The 24,863-nt window shown below is 37.7% G+C and overlaps 1 protein-coding gene across 10 annotated transcripts in view; it reads right to left on the bottom strand.

The window, feature by feature from the left end:
- The window catches only part of RGS7 (regulator of G protein signaling 7), a 591,371-nt gene that overhangs the window by 16,499 nt on the left and 550,009 nt on the right, over positions 1-24,863 (bottom strand). For 5 of the 10 annotated variants that reach the window (XM_034949698.4, XM_034949713.3, XM_034949705.3 and 2 more), the window contains 8 exons: positions 24,761-24,859; positions 23,160-23,221; positions 22,062-22,172; positions 20,376-20,501; positions 14,600-14,786; positions 11,370-11,459; positions 9,921-9,974; positions 9,109-9,189 (listed from right to left, as the gene is read on the bottom strand). In XM_034949698.4, coding sequence (XP_034805589.3) covers positions 9,115-9,189; positions 9,921-9,974; positions 11,370-11,459; positions 14,600-14,786; positions 20,376-20,501; positions 22,062-22,172; positions 23,160-23,221; positions 24,761-24,859 — 804 coding nt within the window. In that variant the 3' untranslated portion in view covers positions 9,109-9,114. The remainder of the gene's footprint in view (positions 1-9,108; positions 9,190-9,920; positions 9,975-11,369; positions 11,460-14,599; positions 14,787-20,375; positions 20,502-22,061; positions 22,173-23,159; positions 23,222-24,760; positions 24,860-24,863) is intronic. The other 5 variants (XM_034949703.4, XM_034949725.4, XM_063594528.1 and 2 more) reach the window with 2 other exon arrangements.

The raw sequence follows: 24,863 nt of genomic DNA, 5'->3' as shown, positions 1-24,863 counted from the left end.
AAAATTACAACCACAGCTTGTCATCAGTATAAAAATGGCTTTCTTTTCTGAAAGAGGTTTCATAAAAGAATGCTAATGAGTATATATGAAGCTACATGTGTCTTTAGACTAAGCAAGAGAAAAGGATTTTGAAAGAGATGCCTTGTTGATGACCCAGGGCTGTCTAGTAAGTGGCCTCACAACTAGAAATAATTAATATACGACTCCACTTTTGGTGGAAATTAAATTTGGACATCATAATAAACCCAAACTTTACATCAACAACTTCCATTCATCTTTTTCCTAGATACTTAAAACAAATTTATAAAAATAATGTGCAAATATTACCCTTTAGACCACTGATGGAATTCTGCTTAAGTCTTTTTCATTCTATTCAATGCTGTTTAATTCAATGACATAAATTGAGATTGAGAATTGACCATCTGCAAGGTACTGTGCCAAATGTTGAAATGCTAAGATTACATTACATAGAAGATATAAGTCCTATATCTCCTTGCTTTACTGAGCTACAATTTTGTCCCATAATATGAGATTCAGATCATTTTGAATAATAATTCAAGTTCAAATATCATCAAATAAAATAAAAGTGATAATGCAACATAATGAGCTAATGGTCATATATAACATGATTTTAAAGTGAGACAGTGTGACATTTATTTTTCTGCTGTCAAGTCTTCCAGTAAACTTGGTTCAAAAATGTTCTAAAAAGTTTATTGGTGCTACAAGTCTTCTTCTTCCTTCATTTCTTCTATTTTGCTACCCAAGTTTTTGTTATCATCTAATGTGCAGATGACTACAGTAGCTGCTGATGCTGCAAACACATCCTCCTATCTCTAGATTCTCCTAGCTTGCCCTCATCTGCTGTGTAGATGATGATGGCCCATGTGTAGATCCAGAGCACAGGATATGTTCTTGATTACCTTCTTCTGTACTCTGCTTCTCTAACTGGAAACCTCCACAGTAGTCCCTGCCTGAATTTGCCATCTTCAGACCCTCTTTCTTTGCCACCTTTGCTCTGTCTCTCTCTCTCCTGCAGGGCCCCACTGTTTAGTAGGCAGGTCTCTTGCTTAGGCCTTAACTCTTCCTCTCCCTGCCTACTCTGCACTGTTTTAAGAGAAGCTATCATGATTTATATTAAGGAAGTTAGTGGAAAGCCAAATCTGTTCACTGAACAGTTAACTTGCATGAGCAGAATGAACCAACTCAGGTGCAACTGTTAGTAGTATCCCCAAAGTAGTAATTTGTGTTCATATCTGTCCTTTTGCAAAGTATAAACTTCCTATGAGCAGAGGCTTTGTCTTATCTATCCATTCTCAGAACAAATTGCCTGGCCCACAGTAGGTTGCCAATAACTGTTTTGTTGTTGTTGTTGGATATAAGAATCTAGCAGTGCTTGAATACATGGGTGCTCTTGGTTTGTAAACTTATCATACAGAGCCCCCAGGATGGTCTCTGGCTGAAGCCTCATAGCTACTGGCATAAACCCAAGACTTCATATTCATTGGAACACAATACTTTGGGAAATGCTGTAGAAACTTCTGCCCCTGGCATATGTAGCAGCAGGGGTGACATTTCCCACTGTGGGGAGTGTCTACTCAGCAGCCCCACAGCATTCCTTAGGAACCCCCAGGGCTGTATCGGACACTCTGACAAAAACCCATGATATACAATTCAGAGCTCACAGAACTTGAGCAGCAACTTAAGAACTAACGATGCTGCCAGGGGAAAATGAAGATATATTGTCTGAACTCAATTAGGCTACAAGGTCTGATACATTGCACACCAATCGATTTACATCATGCTGCAGGGAAACTAAAATTGTTTTCTCAGGCAAGTTATCATCACCGCCAGTTTCAATAAAATAAGATGGATAGCCATATCTGCCAACTACAAAATGACAAATGAGATGGTTTCAGGTCCACAGCAGAAGAAAGACGAGAAAATAGTTCATCTTTGAGCAGACACATTTCATATGCTTGCTGGTAATATCTATGGTGGGGAAACTCAATGGCCAGTTTATAAATTATTTTCACTGAAGGTGTAGTAGGAATATATATATATATATTTTTTTTTTTTTTTGAGACAGAGTCTTGCACTGTCACCCAGGCTGGAGTGCAGTGGCATGATCTTGGCTCACTGCAAGCTCCACCTTCCCGGTTCACGCCATTCTCCTGCCTCAGCCTCCCGAGTAGCTGGGACTACAGGTGTCCGCCACCAAGGCCAGTTAATTTTTTTTTGTATTGTTAGTAGAGACGGGGTTTCACCGTGTTAGCCAGGATGGTCTCGATCTCCTGACCTTGTGATCAGTCCGCCTCAGCCTCCCAAAGTGCTGGGATTACAGGCGTGAGCCACCGTGCCCAGCCATAGTAGGAATTTTTAAGCGTAGTTTACCTATATTAGTGTATCTATAATCCCAAGCAACAGAATCCATAGCACTCAACCCTAAAATAATATGCACAAAGGCTTTCTTTAAGGTAAATTCACAGGGCAGAGATGTAAAATCAAAACCTTCCTTCTCGTAGGTTCCAAGTCTGCTTGTGTCCTATGATGAGTGTTTTGTGAAGCAGATAATCTGCCTCATTATGATGGGTGTTTGTGTCAGTTGAGGATCTGACTCACTATATGGAGCTCTTACCATGCCTACAACTTCATTAATATATATATAATCTAGAAAATGAACTTTCTGAATACTCTAAGGCTTGTCTCTACTTTATTGTGGTAGAGATTGATATCAAGGGAAGTGAAAGTAAGGACAGCCAAGCTGTCTTTTTTAACCACAAAGAGTATCACATAACCTGACACTTAGTCAAAACTTACTACCTGTTGATGAATGAATGATTTAGAAACTAGAATAATGGTATATAAAAACAATGATATCAATGTAGCAGATGCGTGGATCCCAGGCCACCAGGTCAATTTTCTCTGTTGGGATTATTTATGGGGAACAAATCCAATGGCAAGTTTATATGTTTTCTTTTTATTTGTCCTAGGACCCTTTCCAAAATAGCCTGTTTACACTAATGTGCATGTAGGTCCAATCAGTAAAGTCCAGAGTGTTCAGCCAGGAGAGACATGGCTCAATTCCGAACAGAACCAAGGTCCATCCCAAACGTGCCAGGAATGGGCAGCTGAGGGACTGCCCAAGTAGATTTGACACTGTACTGCACTGCTTCTACCCTGGCTCCATAGCTGGGCTGGGGCTGTGATTCCCAGACGTGGCACCTGTATTATTCACAGGTTTACACTGTATGCAGAGGGGAGTTCCCAGATTATAGTTTTATACGTTTTATAGGTTATTAGAATATGGAGGGAAATCTCACACTAGATTTTACATTTAATAAAATCCAAGTAAGGCTGGGCGTGGTGGCTCATGCCTGTAATCCCAGCACTTTGGGAGGCCGAGGCGGGCGGATCACCTGAGGTCGGGAGTTCGAGACCAGCCTGACCACCATGGAGAAACCCCGTCTCTACTAAAAATACAAAAAAATTAGCTGGGCCTGGTGGCGCATGCCTGTAATCCCAGCTATTTGGAGGCCGAGGCAGGAGAATCGCTTGAACCTGGGAGGCGGAGGTTGCAGTGAGCCGAGATCACACCATTGCACTCCAGCCTGGACAACAAGAGCAAAACTCCGTCTCAAACAAACAAACCAACAAACAAAAAACCCCACCACCACCACCTCCAACAACAAAAATCAAACCAAGTTAAAAATCATTTGACCAGGGACTAAAAAGTATCCTTCAAGTTTTCAACAGTGTCTTAAAAAAAAACAATACGTTTCCCGGAAAGTAGCTACAGTTCTTCACTGACTGAAGACTAATTGGTGGTGGAGGTCTGTCATTGATGTGTAACACACTGGTTTTGGAAATCAGGAATACAACATCTGATTCCCACCTTCCAGAATAAGTTATTTTTCCCTCTAGTGTATGCTCTTGCATGAAGGAAAAAATAAAGATACAAAAGAGATAAAAAGAGATAAATGGATACCTCTTCCCTTGTAAATTTACATTCCATTTAACTAAGCAGTTCAATTTTTTATGAAAAGAAAATCAATATATAACTTTGATTTTATTGTACTTTGACCTATAAAAGCAATGAATAATAAATAAGCAACAACCTAAACGTCCATTAATAGATGATCAGAAACATTACAGGGCATATCCATTCAAAAGAATTTTGCATGGTTAATAAATAGAATCATGTAGAAAAATAGTCAATTATTTGGAAGACATTTACAATGCATTTTAAGTGAATAAAGAATGTTTCAAAAGAATATTTAAATATAATTCAAATTCTTAAGTATTTATATTTATTGGTGCAAAATGCTAATTGGAGCTGTGTCTGGGTAGAGAGGGTCGTCTAGAGGTGAAGAAACTGAGGTTCAGCAGTTTAAATGATTTTTTCTTTTATTGTTATTATAATTATTATTATTTTTGCAGAGACGGGGTCTTGCCATGTTGCCCAGGTGGTTCTCGAACTCTTGGCCTAGAGCCACGTTCCCGCCTCAGCCCCACAAAGTGCTGAGATTACAGGCATGAGCCACTGCAACCGGCCTTAAATGATTTTTTAAAATTCACATGGCTAGAATATATAGGACTAGGTTTCAAACCTAAATAGAAACACATCAAATTCCTTGGCCCAGGCTCTTTTTACCATGTTACCACTTATATATAATCTGCATAAGGCTGTATTAACCAGTAATTCCACAGTGGGCTTAGATAAATCATTTAATTTTATTTAATCAAAATAACATTCTAAAGGAACTAAGTATTGTATCTTCTTTGTTTTCTATTTCAAATAAGAGGATTTACATTTACATTTGCTCCTATCAACATTTAAACAATTGAGTTACAGAGTTAAAAACAGATTTTGGCTGGGCACAGTGGCTCACACCTGTAATCCCAGCAGTTTGGGAAGCTGAGGTGGGCAGATCACTTGAGGTCAGGAGTCCAAGACCAGCCTGCCCAACATGGTGAAACCCCATCTCTACTAAAATACAAAAAATTAGCCGGGAGTGTTGGCGGGTGCCTGTAGTCCCAGCTACTTAGGAGGTTGAGGCAGGAGAATTGTTTGAACCATGGAGGTAGAGGTTGCAGTGAGCCAAGATCGTGCCACTGCACTGCAGCTTGGGTGACAGAGTGAAATTGTGTCTCAACAACAACAACAACAACAACAACAACAACAAACGGATTTGATCCTAAAGATCAACTGATTTCAGGGCCAACCCACTCCTGTTAAATTTCTCTCACGGAGTCTCCACAACTTCTGGTCATTCCTTGCAGTCCCCAGAGCACAGTTAGGAGCTCAATCCACCAGCACAAATACACCAGGACAGAGAGAACGGGATAGCCAAGGAGGCATCATCTTTTTTCTATTGATTCTTTTAAAGTCTCTACAGATAATTGTCTTCATTAAGATAGGGTGAAAATATTTTCAAAAAGAGATAAGATTAGGTGAATCCCTGGGTGTTCAACATCAATACTTTCTAATATTCATTTTTACTTTTCTACTTTTGTAGCCCAGAGCCAGGCTGATTTAATTTCCACTTCACCAAAGACAAAACCAGTGTGTTACATGTTAATGACAGACCTCCACCACCAATTAGTCTTCAGTCAGTGAAGAACTGTAGCTACTTTCCGGGAAACTTATATTGTTCACACAAAGACAAGACAGAAGGTGAGTCACACAGTTGGCACTTGATTATGAATCTTGATTGAAGGTGTGGCTGATCAGTCATCCTACCCTGTTTTTCCTTTGTTTTCTATCTGTCCCTCCTTAATGTTTGCGTAGCAGACAGATGCTATGGTTTTTCTTATCTTATCATGTTATCTTTTCTTATTTTTTGAGACAGAGTTTCTCTTTTGTCACCCAGGTTGGAGTGCAATGGCAAGATCTCTGCTCACTGCAACATCCGCCTCCTGAGTTCAAGCAATTTTCCTGCCTCAGTATCCCAAGTAGCTGGGATTACAGGTGTGCACCACCACGCCCGGCTAATTTTTGTATTTTTAGTAGAGACAGGCTTTCACCATGTTGGCCAGGCTGGTCTTGAACTCCTGACCTCAGGTGATCCACCCGCCTCGGCCTCTCAAAGTGCTGGGATTACAGGCATCAGCCACCGTGCCCAGCAGATGCTATGATATTTTAATGGCTGAAAAAGTGGTGTCAGATTTGATGATGGTGATGAAGAAAATAATTTTCATAATTCTTAAAGCATATGAACCTTTTTGAAAGAGAATAAAGTCAACTTAATAACATTTAAAGGTATGAGAGGACATAGTAACCCTTGGAAGACCAACCTTAAGAGACTTCTCTGATAGCAAGAAAAATAAATAAAAGAGTAAACAACAAGACATGAAAAGGAGCTTTCTTGAGACAACAAACCCCAATGCGGGCATTACACAAATGTGAGTTATTTTTATCCTACCCATTTTGGGATTAATGAAAAGAATAAGAATAATCTATAAAGAGTAATGAATTTAAAGTAAAAGAAAAAGCTTGCTTCCAGTTCCAGCTCTAATGCTCAACAGCTGAAAGATATTGGTGAAGGTGCCCTCACCTCACTATTTCCCCATTTTTTTGTCTGTGAAAAAAGGTGATACCTGCCTGCCTACCTCCCAGGATTGTTGTGCATGCAAACAATGACCAAAACAACAACAAAACACACAAAAAGGAGTCTATATTTTTTGGAAGATTGAAAGTGCAATGCAATCCTCAGCTGTTTATTATAATTTTTCTCTAAAGTGCTAGTAAGTATTTATGAATCTGGGTAACTAACAAAAACTCCCCTGCAAAAGCTGGCTAGCAAAATATTTTTGTCTCTGGGGTGAAACAAAAACAACAATGCCATTTTTCTAACCTCGGTTATAAAAACCCTAGGCTGGAACATGTAAATCAACTTACAAAAATAGGCACGCATTGGAAATGGATTCAGACTGGGGAGGTGGGTATCATCAGGTGGCAAGATTTATTTATTTTTTGTCAGTTGGGAGAATGTCAAAGAGCAGGGTGGATCCGTGGAAATAGCATTGGGGAACAAAATACATTTGGAGTCAGTCCCAGCTCCTTCGCTAACTATGTGACTCTGGGCAAATTATGCACCTCCTTTGACCCTTTAAATTTCTTACCTACAAAATGGGTAAAATAATGGCTATAATAATATCTACCTTACAGGGTCAGCATATGGATTAAATTACATAATATTATAAAGTGCCCAGTGCAGAGCCTGGTACATGGCAGATATTCAATGAATGTGAGTTTTTCCCCATTATTTTCCTAGACTACATATTTGTTTACTATTTTCCCCTATTCCATTTCTTTCTTGGATGCTGTTGACCTTGTAGCCTCCCTGTATGTACCAGAGCAACCTGTGTAGAGGATTCCTTTAAAATATTTACATAAATTCCATCTTTACTCCAGTAAGTCTATCTGATTATAAGAAAATCACTCATTCTTTATCTTCCATTAAATTATTTTATTGATCCTATAAAGGTGTCTCATAAAATTTAGTATGTAAAGATCTAAGATGCTTGATACAGCTGCCGACCGTTAAGTTATAAAATACGGAACACTAAACCAAGGGGAAATTCAGAGAACCTTTCTAATTTCCTTACCCATTTCTTCAGAATAACACCCAAATAAAAGTATTAAATAAAAAAGATTGCATTTTATTTTCCTGGATGGAAAAGGATTAACACTAAGCAACAGTGTCTGAAAGTTATTATTATGGTTTGTGTGTGTGTGTGTGTGTGTCTATGTTTGTGTGTGTGTGTGTGTGTGTGTGTGGATGGTATTCAACTTCTTTTCCTTCAGTAATTCCAGTTGTTGTTTTTTTTTTCCACTTCTCTTTAAGAAGGTGGTTGCTCTTCTTGGTCTAGTGAAATCCTACAAATTCAGTTAAATGTAACTTCTGGGATTTCTCAGATTACATATGGGCCCTCCCTCCTCACCCTAACACCCAGTAGAAATTGTTTATCTTTCCCTTGTACATCCTAACATTTTGTCTATATCACTGGGTACCTTTGAGATCAAGCTCTACCATGGATATCCAACCTTTTGGCTTCCCTAGGCCACACTGCAAGAAGAATTATCTTGGGCCACACATAAAATACACTAACACTAATGACGAATAATCTTAAAAAAAAGGTCTGTGCATAATTTTTAAAACATCTACCACCACAGATAAGCAAAAAAGTCCTTGCGTTCAAAGGGTTGGACATGGCTGCAAGTCTATACTTTCTACATGGTCCCAAGACATAGCGCATGGTTTAGAATAGAGGTGGCATTTGTGTGAATGTTGACTGAAGGTGTGGATGATCAGTCCTCCCTTCCCCTTGTTTCCTGTTGGCCCTTTCTTAAAGTTTGCAGTGTGTGACCATATGGTACTATTTTAAGAGTTTGAGAAGTGGGTTAGATATGATGTTGGAAGAAGGACAACCATTTGACTTCCCCTTTCCATCTTCCCCAGGTTACATCACTATTTTAAATTATATCACAGAAATTTCCATTGTAATTTCAAGAACAGTATATTCTGTCAGCATTACATTTGAAAAGGATTAACTTGAAATGCTTCTTAAACAATACACAGAGTACCTTACATTATCTGATAGTCACTTTCTCCAGCAAAATCTTGGAGAATTGTTTGACATTGTCTTTATTGCCCCATGGTGACTTATGAGGCATGCTTCAGAAAATTCTGTATTAAAGAACAGAGGTTCCAATAGTGCCAGCCAAAATTTCATAAAATTTATTTACAATGTGATTAATTCCTGGAGTCCATCATTCTCCATTCCTTTAATTCATGCAATCACATTGAATGTTCACAGTATATATTACTGTTCAAATTCTTTCAAATACTCTGTGTACCGTTGCAATGGTAATTCACAAGTAGAAATGAGTAACATTCCCCACCACAAGGATCCTTGAAGGAAACTGAAAACAAAAGCCATTATCTTTGTTGAATCCAGTTTGCTCACATTTCAACACACATAACTCCACTGAACTGGCCATCACAGCAAAAGCCACAACACACACACACACAGCAGCATGGAGCTAAACCACACAACTCAACAGACAATGCAGACAAACTTGAGTATAAACCAAGATTTTTCTACCTCTTTTCATAACAGGTTAGTGCTGGCCCTCAGTGTTGGTGTACAGTTTTTATGGCATGGGAAAATAGGGATGTTTCTGCCCTATAAAAATAAATGTGTTGAAGGCTTTAGTTTGAGCTTACACAATGTCAGAAAGTTCCAAAGGCACTGGCACAATACAAAAAAAAGAATCTTACAAACAAATATATATCATCAAAACACATGGCAAGATACTAAGAAAACACTGGTAGGAAAACTACTGGTTTCTCAGGTGATTTATGCAACAGTTTTCAACACCTTCCTGAAAAATAAGGAATAAGAAAGGCAGGCTAGTGGGTCTCTGGTGGGGCATATCTTGTCACCAACCACCACTCATATAAAATCTTTAATTTTAAACTGCTCAGTAGATCATTTTCTCTCTGCAGAAGTAAAACGCATAGAACCCTCATTGTTCTTAACATTTTAAGCCTCAGGAAGGGCTAAGGGAAAGAGCATAGAAATACATGCACTATCTTTAATAAAGAAAGGAATACAAGGAATAAAAATAAAATATAAAGAATAATTATTATTCCTTCCTTTTATATGTTGTAATATAAACTTCTTTCCAAACTTTAATTCTGTACAGATACTTGTTCATATATAACATCTTTTTCTACTTTGGAATGGATGGGACAGAAAGATAAGCAGAAAACATGAAGTTCTGAATTTGAATAAAAGAAACACTTTTGCTGTCATATCAAGAATGCAAGGTGGGTAACAGGGCTAGAAATAGGGAAATTGGAAAAATTTCATTGGACTTAATGATTCATAATTCCTCAAAAAATTAAACTTACCACATTCTGTGCAAATTTTTCAAAAGATGTTCTGCGATCCATTGAGTTTCCAGACTTACGTATGTGGGGTAGGATAGGATGAAGGGAAATAAGGGAAGATTAAAAAAAAGAAAGAAAGCAAGGAAAACAGAGCAGAAAAAGACAGGATAATGAAATGATGCAACACCAAATCCATGTTCTAAATCAGAAGGCCCATAGAGATTGGAGAGCCGCCAAGGGAGGCTTCTTCTCACAGGACATGGGCTCTGCTTACACCAAAAACTTTCCTTGTACAAACAAAATGGTGTGATTCAAGCAAAATCAAATTCAGCCAAAATAAAGTGGATACGTGAAGCCTTTATACTGACATTTGCAGAGCCTAAATATTTAAAAATCTAGCAGCATATCCTCAGAATTTCCTCAAAACTTTTATCAGAAAAAATTCCTATTGACAACATCATTAATTCCATAGAGCATTAATGTCTAATAGAACTTTCCAAAAGGATGGAAATCTCATTCTATGCTGTCCAATACAGAAGCCCCTAGCTGTGGTTACTGAGCACTTGAAATTTGGCTAGAATGTTATGTAATTTTAATTAACTAATATTTAAACAGTCCCACGTGGCTAGTGACTGCTGTACTGGATAGTGTTACTACAAAGTATCCATTTCTAGTTGTAAAGGCAATGGACTTTTAAAAATCTTATTAGCCTACATGACGATCATGAACTACACAAAATTATAATTTAAACTCAGAGTTTCAAGAAGCTATGAACTATTTTAACATTAAAAAGAATGAATGACGTTGATGTTTATGTCCAGATTTTCTCTTCCCTGTTATATTGATTACATAAGGAGTTATGAACAGAGAGACATTGATTATTAACATTGTTGAATAATGAGGTCTACTACAATACTCCCATAATGTGCTTGGCTACCATGCTAGGTGTATAAAATTCATCACAGGGATATTAAGTGATTCAGGATAAATGCCAAATAAAAATATTCGAAAGCAAACATTCCTACATTTTGTCATCTATTATTGAAAAAGGTGAGTCTACTTTCAGTTATGAGGCCTGTGGTTCAAAACATACATTCTAGCTTACTAAACAAAGAAACCTCTCTTCAAGTTTTTGACCTAATGACTTTGTTACTTTCTTTTCTTTATTGTAATTTTGATTCCATGAAACTAGGCATACAGAAGACTAACATGAAACATGAAAACAGCTTCTAATAAATTTTGCAAAGCATGAACATCTGCAGAAACAAACAAACAGAAAGTAATACAATAAGCAATAAACAAACAGAAACAACTTAAATGGCCCTTATAAAATGCAAAGGTTTGGGGGAGGGTCTTGGAGTATGTTCACTTACCATTAGTCCAATACCCTGGATTCAGCAGAGGTAATTACTCCAAATAATTATAACTGAGAACTAGGTCAAGAAAAAACAACTCACAAAAAACCAGTACCTTTTTCTTTGCCTGTAGAAGCTCCTGATAGGCACTGGATCTTATAAAACGTGGGTATGAATCACTTTTCATCAGTTTGTAAATGTGCTCCTAAAAAGAAATAATGGTTGAGGTGCTTCTTTATAATTTCTTGGGAAAAGTAAAATATCATGATGTCACACATGGCTAAAGAACAAATCTAGTAGCAGCGAAAAATGGTAATAACAATGCTGATTAGAATACCTTCTATTTACAGGATATTTAGATCTTCAAATTCATTATCTCATTCATAGATCATTGTTTAAATTGGTTTAGGAGCTACTGAGGAGGCAAATCACATCCAGTCATTACAAAAATGGGATTTGATTAATAAAATGTCATAAAATTACCTCAAATCAAGTTGTTGACTTATATAGATCACTAGAGAATATAACTAAATTTGCTGTCTCTTAAAATTACTCCAGGCCTGAAGTGGGTAATGTTGACTCAGACAGAGTAATCATCCTGGATACCTTTGGCCTCTGCATTTACTGGGAGGGTGCCAACTGCCCAGAAGAATCAAATCATCTCTTTGGTACAAATTGCATGGAAAATTGTCTTCCACACCCACTTTGGGTCAGAGCACAAGTCCAAAAATAAATTTTGTGATATTTAATTGCTAAATCTCCAAATTTGTGTGCTCTTTCTTATTACTTACCCAGTGACAGATTAGGTAAATAGTTGATCATTTGCCCCTAAGAAGTTTGCAATATTCTGTTTTGATGATGAATTTTGATAGACAAGTCAAAAAAAAAAAAAGGAAAAAGGCACTCATTCAATTCAATCTAGACCCAATCTAGGGAGGTTCCACTCTGGTCTACCGCAGCTCAGGGAGCTAACATGTGCCTTGATCTTCCAACTCTAGTGAAATATCAGTTAGGTGTAGAGCTTGGAACTATTGGAGAGCATTCTGAATGTTCCAATTTTCTTTTCTTTTTTTTTTTTTTTCTTGAAGAAAATAGATGTTTCAAGAAATGACTCCAGTTCTCTGGTCTTAAACACAACAGCAATAATTTGAAGTTACTTTAAATTCATTTAAAGACATTCAGGATTAAATCTCAAGACTTAGCCCAACGGTGATCTTCAAAGGATGTTAAGTTTGGAACTGTATGGGAATTTGTTTGAAAAGTAGAGCAATGGCTGGTTTTGGAGTTAAGCATTTTGAGATTCAGATTCTACCTTGCTCAAGAACTACCACTTACAAATAGGATAAATATAGGCCAACTTTTTCATCTCTCTGATCCTTAATTTTCTCATCTATAAAATAGCATTGTTGTGATGATTAAAGGAATAATAATTGTGTAGCGAAGCAAGGGGTGTGGATAGTAAGTGCTCAAATATACTTGGGTATATGGCAGGTACTCTTTTAAGTGCTTTCCTGTATTAGTTAATATAAGCCTTACAAAACCCCTATGGGGTTGGTAACCATTATGTCCATTTTACAGGTGAAGAAACTGAGGCGTGGAGAAGTGGTCACAGAGCAGAGCTGAAATCAGAACCCAGGCAATTTACCTTACGATCAGATTTTTTTTTAAAACCACAAAAAAACTAGAATTAAATATCTGAGCTTAACTGAAAAAGAAATCTAGGGCCAAGAGGTATTGTTTTCTATAGAATTTTTTTTTCTGTAAGAAAAGAGGATCCTCTTAGGCAAGAATATTTTTAAATGACACCGATAACTAAAAAAATGTTCTATTTTAAACCTCAGGAAGGGCATTCCAAACATTTTCCACATTGTTGGCTCTAGAAAGATGCTCGACATTTTATCTTGGACTGAAAGAAAGAAAAATCAGCAGAGAAGTGAGCAGCAGGGCCAGAGTTTCCGGCCTGCTCTCTGTCCTGTGTCTCTCTAGAGTGTAATTATTTCTACATTGGAGACCATGGCTGAACCACATGGGATAGGTATCCAGTTAGCTGTTAAAATTCATGTTAGTTTACTACACAGTTGCTGATTTCTTTAAATGAAAGCCAAGGAGAAATATATTTTCTATAGAGAGTGGAAATAAGGAAGGATATTCGTGTATCTCATTCTTCATCTTCTATATTTTATTTTAGTAATGTGTGTTTTTTAAAAGGTACTTTTGAGAATTAATATTCTTCTCCAAAAGAAGTTTAAGAAGTTATGAAGTATGCACGTTCTGATTTAAAAACCAACTTCAACACATCATTAGGGAGTGGGTGCAGTGGCTTATGCCTGTAATCCCAGCACTCTGAGAGGCTAAGGTGGGAGGATTGCTTGAGCCCAGGAGTTGGAGACCAGCCTGGGCAACATAGGGAGACCCACCCTGTCTCTACAAAAAAAAATAAAAAAAAATTAGCCAGGCATGGTGGTGCATGCCTATGGTCCCAGCTACTTGGGAGGCTGAGGTAGGAGGATTACTTAAGCCTGGGAGGCCAAGGCTATAGTGAGCCATGATCATGCCACTGTAGGTAACAGAGACAGAACTTGTTTCCAAAAATAAAATAAAATAAAATACCACATTATTAGGAAACACTATCCCCTCATTACAAGTTTATTTTTCTTCTTAAGTATCAACATTTTTTGAGAGAAGGCAGAAATTCAAGTTGTTTCTACAAAGGGAATTAAGATCCAGTTTGAGAAAAGATGACTAAAAATTTGCCTTAGGAAGTTAGAATCAGTTTTCTTTATTTTTTCTTTCTGTAGGCTAAAAAATTAACTTGAAAATTTAAGAAACGTCAGAATCTAATGTTTGATTTTTTTTTCACCAGAGATAAAACTGGTTTGAGTTTGACATAACTTTAAGCTAATTCAGTTTGAATAATTTATAATAATGAATAATTCAGGAATGTCAGAGTCTTAGAATCTCTACATTGAAGATGCCTTAAAGATTTTAAATCTTTTTAAAAAAATGTTTTAAAAAATCTTTTACTGAGGTGGGGTCATCATTAGATGGTGTTTGCTCACTTACTGGGGGGACAAACAGAGTAGAAAATAAAGTAAAAGTTGTAAAATATTTCAAATATGCCCCTTCATATAAAAATATTCAAACTTAGAAAATATTCCCAGGTTTTAAAAAACTATTCAGTTTAACGTGTCTTTGTTCCTTCCTAGATCAGTTAGAGTTATTTTACAGTTATCTAAATTGAAAATGTTAGAAATAGCTGCCATTTATAATGAAAATAAAATGAATATATCTAACGCTCAACTTCTCGGAAGCACGTTTGTGGTGTGAGGCTCACCGTACACCCACCTGAGCATCTTCAAATGTGTATCGTCCAGGTTCCTTCACGTTCTGTGTGGTTTTGTCATAACTCTTGGAATCCAAGTTAATAGCACTGGGGGCTCCGGGAGCCAGAAACTCTTGCCATATTTCCTGAACTCTTGAGGGTACTTCTTTAATAGGCCTCTTTTTCAGGTCCTCCACTGCCAGCCAGAATCTATGCAGAATGTGAGATCGGGTGTTTACTCTGATGGCCCATCATCTGAAAATTCTTGTGACATTTACGGATCATGCAGTTCATCATGACGACTCACAGCCAGCTCACTTTCTCTGAGGGCTTCCAGTATCAGGGTGGTACTGACTGTGTTCAAAGGATAATCTTCTTTGGAAGATTATTATGAAAAATAATTATTAATAAAATATAAAAATATTAATAAAAATATTTTTAAAATATTAATAAAAATATAAAAAATATGAAAAACTCTCTCTTCTAAGTGTTTGTTGTTAAAAGCAGATCTGTCAGAGCCCCGTATAACAATGATTTTACCTAAGGAAAGTAGCACTGCTAACTGTTGATTGAAAACAAAGAAGAGTTTGAAGGGAATTAAAGGTGTGGGACATGGAGCCTCCAATTGGGAGATAAAGCTGTGCATTACACTGTGTTCTTTGGATGTTCTGTCCATTTCAGCAATGGGGGCTAGTATGGAGAGCCTTTTCTGTTCTAGCTGGTAAGGGAATTACAAAGAAGCTTTGCTGGAGTTAAAAGAGGCCTGGACATAAGATCAGAAAATGCTCTGGCTGAAAAAATAAACACAATTAACTAATGTTAAGCTAATTTAATTGAGAGAGTTATGGAATGACCAAAGCAGCAAGCTTTCACATGGAATTATTTGAAAAGTGTAAATGTGTAGAGGCATCATTGCAATTCAGAAGCCACGGAATAATATATACTGACTTACTTCTGAAGATAGCCTTATTTATACCATATGTATACTGAAAGAACCTGGGAGTGTGTTTTGGTTGATAATAGCAAGTGGTAAAGTCTAGTGAGAAGGGGCCACATTGTATTAATCGGTTGCATTTCTTCAATATTTTGCTCTAGGCTAGAGCTTGCTGGTTAGATCTCTAGAAATAATGTTTAAAAGATAAATGAGTAGATCATAATTTGTTAATAGAAACAAACACTCTACTAGAAAAAGGAGCTGCTAGGACTGTGTTATCCTCCATAAACACTCTTACTGCTCTAATAGTAGACGAAGTCAAAGAAAGGCAAAGACGGCCACAGAGACAGCAAACTTCAGGCTACAGAGTCTTAAGAGAGGCACAGGTGATCAGCAGTACCTTCGTAACTACTAAGCTTTAACTTGACCATTAATAAATAATCAGAAATCAGTAATGAAGTGCATGAGCTAGAATTAGAATATCAACTACTACTCAGTCTAGTGATTTTTGAGTTTTCATTTCCAGATTTTGTTTTTTTATAGATATATGTAGCAGAGGATAATCTAAGTTTGACAATGCCTCAAACAGGAAACTACCACCATGACTTTTAGAAAGGAAGGCTCAAGACCTTTCCCTCTTAAAACACAGATTTAGACACTGTGCACTCTAATAGGAATACTATGCGAGGCTGGGCACGGTGGCTCACGTCTGTAATCCCAGCACTTTGGGAGGCTGAGGCGGGCAGATAACCTGAGGTTGGGAGTTTGAGATCAGCCTGGCCAACATGGTGAAACCCCATCTCTACTAATAATACAAAAATTAGCTGGTGTGGTGGCGGCGAATGCCCATAATCCCAGCTACTCGGGAGGCTGAGGCATGAGAATCGCTTGAACCCGGGAAGTGGAGGTTGCAGTGAGCAGAGATCATGCCATTGCACTCTAGCCTGGGCAACAAGAGCAAAACTTCGTCTCAAAAAAAAAAAAAAAAAAAGGGAATACTACGCATAATCCGAGGGAGCAGGAGTGAAATTAACATATGCTCACGCAAGTTCATTCCAGCACACTTTGAACACATCAATCAAAACAGTCTCTGTCCTCAAAGAATGAGTAGAGAAAAAGATAAACCATTTAAATGGCCGTAACACCAGGAAGTACATGAATGGCTCTCTAGGAAGAGAACGAACTAGACGGTCTGGGAAAGGCAAGCAGGAAAGAGCCCCTCTGCTGGGGCAAGTGCTGGATTGGAAAAGGGGGATCTAGACAAAGCTATTCTAAATCCAGTGACATCTGAAATGGGCCTGGAAATAAGCATAAAATACAAAGGGGTTGAGAAGTTAATAACCACACCTACACTGTTATGTAGGTGCAGGCACTGCTGTAAGTGATTCACCTATATTAACTCATTTAATTCCCACAGTAATTGTGTAAGGCAAGTTCTATTATTTCCCTCATTTTAGAGAAGAGGAAACTGAGCATATGAAGATTAAGTTGCTTATTTAAGGTTGCTCACTATTACTGTCACAGCTGAGGTTTGCTCCCAGAAAATCTGCAGCAGATGACACCCTCACAACCACTCCCTCACACAGTCTTTCTAACAGCATCATTGCCTTTCTTATTCCCACCATTACTGTAATTATTGTAATAGCTTAATAGCATGGAGGAGCCAGGTGCAATGGCGTGCACCTGTGGTCCTAGCTACTCAGGAGGCTGAGGTGGGAGGATCAGTTGAGCCCAGGAGTTCAAGGCTGCTGTGAGCTATGACAGTGCCTCTGAACTGCAGCCTGGGTGTCAGAGAAAGATCCCATCTCTCTTAAAAAAAAAAAAAAAATCCTATATCCTTCATTTCATGGTAGCTGGAACCTAAGTAAGTATTTTTAATGTCTTTGATTCTTGATTTCCTCATCAGTAAAATGGGATGATAATGCCTATTTCACTGGGTTTCCACTGGATTAATTGGTTTCCATTGGATTAGTTGATTAAATTAATTCCATTAATGTATACTAATGATATAAATTATACAGAAGGCACTGAAAAGTACTTGGCATATTTTTAGTCACTCAAAGATAAAAACTCATGATATTACTACGTTTTCTTAGCACTTGCTCTATGCTATGTGTTTTGCTCAAAAAAAAGAATGAGGGAAATACATCATAAAATTTCAAGTTTCTGCTCTCTATTAGGCAGAGCAGAGGGTATATTTGAAGCATAAGTAGTTATCGAGAAACAGTGCTTCTTATTTTTTTCCTGTCCTAATATTCGAAAAAAAATGCTCAGACGAGTGACACACTCTCACTGATAGCAGGAGGGCAGCTGTTTAGGTAAGATGCACGGAGAGTTATTTTATTTCAAGTGCAATTCACAGCCCTGTTGACCACTGGACCATTTTGTCTCCTTCAGTGTGTGACACAGATATGTCAGTGGAAGCAGAGTAGGGCTCAGATTTGGGGAGCAGTGGACAGTAGCTTGGTACTGGTTTGTAGGAAACCAAGAATGCCACTTACATGCAATCTGACCTCCTTAGCCATACTTTCTCGGCTTAACCTTCCTCAGCCACGCTTTTCTCATCTATAATGAGGCAATATTTACATTTTATGTTGTTTTGGTGGTTGGATGTGTGATGATCAGAAATAATGAATGCAAAATATAACATAGCATACTTATAAAAGTAGTAGATATAAAATATATTCTGGTGTCTTGTAGGTATTCAAGAATTAATCTACATCTTTCATTTATCTACTGATCTATACTTACTAAGGAAACATATGATAGGCATATAGTAGATACTCAAGAAATATATGTATGTGTGTGTGTATGTATATAATGTGTGTGTATATATATAAGATAATCTAATATTTCTTAGATATAATTACTTAGCCTAGAGTCTAGTACGGCATAGAATGATTAAGATAAGAAATGATTAAAGCTTGAACTAAGAAATTGGCAGGAATTCAATTCATGCCTGAAACCTAGTATCCACATGCTATCCTCTTTTTCCAAAGGCATCTTCTCTCTTCCTGTTTTGATGGTTTATCTCCTCCCCATTGTCCAGCTCTTAGACTAGAAGCGATTTCCCCTAGTATCCCTTTGCTGATCTCTAATTCTGGGCTAGGCATCCCTCTCTGCTTCTCCCAACTAAACACTCATGATTTTGTGCTGTGATTTGTTTTCTTGTCTGTATCTACCAATAGACCGTAATTTTAATGAGAGAAGGAGATGTTTTTATTTGGCTAGGCGAGGCTGGTAAGGCTTATTACTTGTTTATTTACTCATCACGATACAAATGATATCAGCATGTTTTCAAAAACTTAGAGAATGAGAGGAACGTCCATCTCCCAAGCCACTAAAATGCCTCAAGTATCCTTTATCTCTGCTTTATTTTTAATGCATTCTTTTTTTTTTTTTTTTTTTTTTTGAGACAGAGTCTTGCTCTGTTGCCCAGGTTGGAGTGCAGTGGTGCAATCTCGGCTCACTGCAACCTCCACCTCCTGGGTTTAAGCGATTCTCATTCCTCAGCCTCCCCAGTAGCTGGCACTACAGGCATGTGCCACCATGCCCGGTTAATTTTAATTTTAATTTTTTGTAGAGATGGAGTTTGCCATGTTGGCCAGGCTGCTTTCAAATTCCTGGCCTCAAGAGAGCCACCTGCCTCGGCTCCCAAAGTGCTGGGATTATAGGCGTGAGCCCCCGCACCTAGCCTTTTAATGAATTCTTGCACTCAATTATTGACAATGTGACCTAATATAGAAAATGTTATTAGTAGGCTCAATACAGAACTTTAGCAACTTTAGCAGCAAGATCTTGCAAAAGCCCAAGCATGAAGGGTTCCCATAAACTGGAAGGAGAATAGGAAGCTGCATGCCAGTAATCCATGCTAGGCACACACAGAGAGTTACATTCCTCCGGGTTCTGTCTGTGGTCATTTTGCTTCATCCATGCGACATGTGTCAGCATCCTACATCTTTCTGAATGGTTTGGGATTCCTACCTGTTAAATCTCCTGAAAAGAACGTGACCATGCCTGGCACTACTTCGTTCCAATGAAAATAAATGAATGCAGAGAACTTTCAGTAAATGAATTTTACAGGACTGCATAAGTCATGGAAAAGTAAAAATTGGGCATCAGCTTTCAAAAGAATAATGAATGAAAGAACTCATGAAACAACAGTCTTATATAGTGGAAAGTCATCACTCCCTTCAATGATGTTAAACAGAGCTATTAAAATCCACTCTAATGTCTTATATTTTAAAATGCAATTTTCAGATCCTCCTTATGTTAGCAAGTTTTAAAAATATATAAAGATGATGTTTACAACAGATGGGCAGAATGGGTGTCACTTTCTCATGAACAGCTCAATGCTGTGCTGCTCTCAATTGCCCTGTGGCTATTATTTAAACATGCAAAGAGAATGAGACAGCCCAATAGTTTGGTTTCAAGTTATTTGATATAGCTGCCCAGTCTCTTCTTCTCTAACTTGCTTGAGAAGTGATACGCAAAGATAGTCAACAATGACAAATAGGTGATATTTTAATTGAACTTCATAAATGTTATTGGCCAATCTCCACTTTGCCAAACATTGTTCTCTGTACTGCATTTCTTTACAGAGTCCATTTCAAAGCCACCAAATTTGTATAGTTAAAACATCTGGAGATAAAGAGATGGCGTAAAAATAAGTTATAAGAAATTGATACGTTGGACAGCCTTTGCCTTGCTATCTCTTTTCCCTTCATTAGGTGGCAGACATTCAATGGGTTCATGACATCATTATGATGTTAGTAGAAGAATAATTGATCTATTACCTCCAAAATAACCAGACACATCACAGACAGTATTTCTCTGGCTTATAAGATCCAAGCAATGTGTCTTACCTTAAATTTTCCGAGCTGAATTCTGACTCTAGAAATTTAAGGAACTGTTCTCTCCCAACTGGGTCTTTCAATGCCTCGTCCATGCCAAAACCCCATCGTTTTACCCTCTGCTGGCTGGGTTCTTTGCTATAGAAGATAAAACAAAGGCAAATACATTCCTTTCATTAGAATTCCCATTTTTCTGTTGTTACATTCCCCTTCAAAATCATGTGTGCCTCGAAGTTCCCATCTTTACCTTTTCTTTAAAAATATATATATCCGATTAACGGCTCTGCATGAAATCATCGCGTACATTAGTATTAATAATAAAGTCTAACATTTATTGAGCATTATGTGCCAAGCACTTTACATAAATGGTCTCTTTTTGTTTTTGCCAACCACTTTATGAGACAGGCACTATTAATCTTATTATTTTCTAGATGAGGACAGTGAGGCACAGTATTATCACTTGCCAATGTCAGGCAAGTAATAAGGGGTAAAGATCCAGATATTCTGACCCCAATGCCATATTTCTTTTTTCTTTTTTTTTTTTTTTTTTGAGATGGAGTTTTGCTCTTGTCACCCAGGTTGGAGTGCAACGGCGTGATCTCGGCTCACTGCAACCTCCACCTCCCGGGTTCAAGAGAGTCTCCTGCTTCAGCCTCCCGGGTAGCTGGGATTACAGGCACCTGCCACTATGCCTGGCTACTTTTTGTATTTTTAGTAGAGATGGGGTTTCACCACTTTGGTCAGGCTGGTCTCGAACTCCTGACCTCAGGTGATCCACCCACCACAGCCTCCCAAAGTGCTGGGATTACAGGTGTGCGCCACCACGCCAGGCACACATTTCTTAACCACTATGCCACACAGGGTCATGCAGGTATATTGAACTGGGGAAAATGCATTGGTAACCAAAAGATCTCAATACTAGCTAATGATTCTGGTGTCAGTTAAATCTGTGACCTAATCCTAACTGAGTCACAACATTTTGGGGTTCCAGCTTTCTCATCTATAAAATCTTTAGCTTGTGGAGGAAGAGTTCTGGGCATGTCCAGTGTTTAAGATTCATGGCTGGATGCAAAAGAGAGAGAGTCCAGAAATGCAATCTAGAGAACTGCTACAAGTGTGACAGAGCACCCGTCTTTTCTTTGTAAAGTGATACGCCATGATCCTCTTATGAGTCTGTTAAGACTGATGATGTAGTTCTTTCCCTAGATAGCTCATGAAAGAAACTATGGAGTCCTAAGTGCTGCTTTGCTTTTCTTAGGAAGTGTCTTGCCAGTTTCTCTTACAGTGACTATGGTAAGCTCATTCTGTCTTAAAATTGAATTTATAAACACATACTTGTGTTGGGCTTAAGTATGTATGGCTTTAGCATTCACTTTACTTGACTACATGAGACTTTGTGGCTACGTGAATTTTCCAGGTAGATAATAGCAATGACCTAAATTTCAAGAGCTGAAGATCCTAACTCTGACTAATTGCACCTCTAATTTTGGGACGGTCTTTCCAGCAATGCAAATCTTAATGCAAATGCAAATGTCTAAGTTTCAAAAGCCATGATCTCAAACAAGAATGTTAGATATAGGCCAATGTAGATAAAGAACAAAATTACATTCACAATTAGCCAACAATAAAATCCTTCCCATTTCACTCAGACCCTGAAATAAAGCAACATATGGGCGAGAAAGATAAAATGCCACCTACCTTGCCTCAAGTTCCCAGAAAGTGGTGTCATCGGACAGCCATGGGTTAGAAGGGTCAGGTGGCAAAAGAAACGGGTCGTATTCTAAATACTGTTCCGTGTAACTTAGTAGACTAAGGAGAAAAAACATTTCCAGTTTCTTTAGTTTTCTGACTGGGGTTGCAGCCAGTCCAAAGCAGGGAAAACAATATAAAAATGTGGGACCAAGGAATCCTTGTTCACTTAAAGCATGAAATCCAATGGCAATCTTCACGCTTCAGTAACTTTCATGCAACAACTTACAGTGCTTCTTGGCAGACAACTGTGGCTAAAGATTCCATCTCTACCCATGCCTAAGCCATGTAAATCAGTATCCCTTGGTTAACATGAAGCACTATGGAAGAGGTCAGTGTGTGAAGGGCACCGCTAAGAGTCAGTTCCGATCTTTGGTTAATCAGTCCACCCACAGCAGAACAGACTTTAGCCAACTTAGAGAAGGGCTTAAAAGGGAAATTTTGTCAAAAGTATTTACAGGAATTAAGTAAAATGGGAGCCACTGACAAGTTTTTTAAATGTATATAAAAATTTTAAAAAGGGAGAAGGGAAAGAAGTTGGGGAGGTAGGATTTGGCAATGCCCAAAAGTGAAGAATATGAATGGCATTAAGAACAGATTTAAATGAAGCAAAGGAAAATATCTGAAATTTGAGTTTCATTCATATTCTGAAGTCAGGCAGGAACAGTGTCAATTGTCATTGTTAAAATAAGTTTACAGAGAGGCTCCAGTTTGCCCAAAGGTCATCAATAAATGGAAAGTTTCATGTCTTCCAGCAGGAGTGAAAAGGCTAGACTCTGCAGAATTATCCTCTATATCTGATTCTTAGTGGAACAAGGACTAGATGTCTAGACATTTAAGACAATTATAATCATTCTGTCATTTAAACTACATCAAGAGAGTTCTTTGAAAGTTTTTCTATGTGCAAAAAGGAAAACAAAATCACATTACTTACAGGATTCCAATTATCTGTCCCAACTCCTGTCCCCACAGTTCTCTTTCATTTTTAAACACATTTAATTGTCATATGAAATTTCAAAATTTATACAGACACTTTGAAATACTCACCTGTCAGCGACTTTTGACATTTTTAACCGATGTCTATCTAACTGTATTTGCCAATATTTTATCTGAAAAGAGGGTTAGAGAAGGAATTACATAAGTAATGACATTTTCACAATTTTCCACTCTAAATCATGATCAGCTGGGCAATTCTGAACAAGAGTATAGTCTACGTCAGTACAATTTCAAAGTTGGTTAAAAAAATAAAAGCAGAGGGCTCTTAAAGAGTTAACAAAATGAAATGTTCGAATTTGAACACAATTGATATCACTTTAGAAGAGCAATGAGTTTGACCATTCTGCCTACTTTAACAAAATGTAATTTTATTTTAAAATTGTAGAGATTTTGCTGGGTGCAGTGGCTCATGCCTGTAATCCTAGCACTTTGGGAGGTCAAGGTGGGTGGATCACTTGAGCCCAGGAATTCGAGACCAGCCTGGCCAACATAGTGAGACCCTGTCTGTAAAAAAATATATACAAAAATTAGCCAGGTGTAGTGGTGCAGGTACTATAGTCCCAGCTACTCTGGGGGCTGAGGCAGGAGGATCACCTGGGACTTTGAAGCAGAGGTTGCAGTGAGCTGAGATCACACCACTGCACTCCAGCCTGGGTGACAGAACAAGATTCTGTCTCAAAAAAATAAAAAATAAAATTGTAGCGATTTTAAACGTTCATTCATGGTGAATACCTAAATCCAGAATCATACTTCCCTCCAAATTTAGAAAATAAATGTATTTATTACTATAATTTCAAAATAAATCCTATCTCCTAATACCAAGAAAGTATCAATGATATGTGTTTTGAGAATAATTTTATCAACAATTCATGACAAATGCTCACATGGAATAATCACACACAGAAAACTTTAATTAAAAACTCTCTGAATGACTTTTCCTTCCTGATTATTGTAAATATACTAGAAAAGTATATTTTAAACTCTTGATAAACTATATTATAATAAAATATCAGAGGAAAAGAGTCAAAATGAGAATAAAGCCCCATGACTGAACCAATCATGAGATTATTTGATTTCAGACACTGGAGTTTGCTTTGAAATATTACTTGGAGTCAACACTACTGATCAAATGCTAAAAAAAAGAGGTAGTGTATAGCATGACTCCATGGCTGTACGCCAGTGTTGATAAGAAAAAACTTCAAGAGGTAGAGAGAAATCAGCACTGCAGAAAGTGAGAGTAAGCACTCTTGTGAAGAAAATGTCCTATCATTGGATGTGGGAAGTGTGACAATGTTCTCAACCTCTTGTCCTCTTACTCTTTAAAACAGAGCTTTGGAGTACAAAGTAACTATTGATGATGGAGTCACTTACAAATCAGCATATGTGATTTTCACAATTGGTTAGAGGAACAAGGATTTGGGTAAATAAAGAGTGAGGGGTTTTGAAAACCATTACCATATATTGATACATTTTCAAGTAATTACAATACTTAAAATTACAACATTTTATTATCTTTTAACTGCAAATCTTCCACATGAAACAGTCAGTCATACAAATAACCTATAAAAATACCCACTATTGACATTTACCCTCTGGTTTTCATAGCTGTTACTCTGTAAACCTTTAACAGGTCATCTCATAGGTTGACTCACCTGTTGTTGTAACTCATCTTCTGTTGGAGGTTTAGTTTCTGGTGTGGGTGTGTGGGTAGGACTGTGACTTCTAATATCATTTTGTAAACCATAGACAGACTAT

The sequence above is a fragment of the Pan paniscus genome, chromosome 1 (genome assembly GCF_029289425.2).
Source record: "Pan paniscus chromosome 1, NHGRI_mPanPan1-v2.0_pri, whole genome shotgun sequence".
NCBI classification, from domain to species: Eukaryota; Metazoa; Chordata; class Mammalia; order Primates; family Hominidae; genus Pan; species Pan paniscus.
This window is presented reverse-complemented; position numbering and strand designations above follow the sequence as displayed.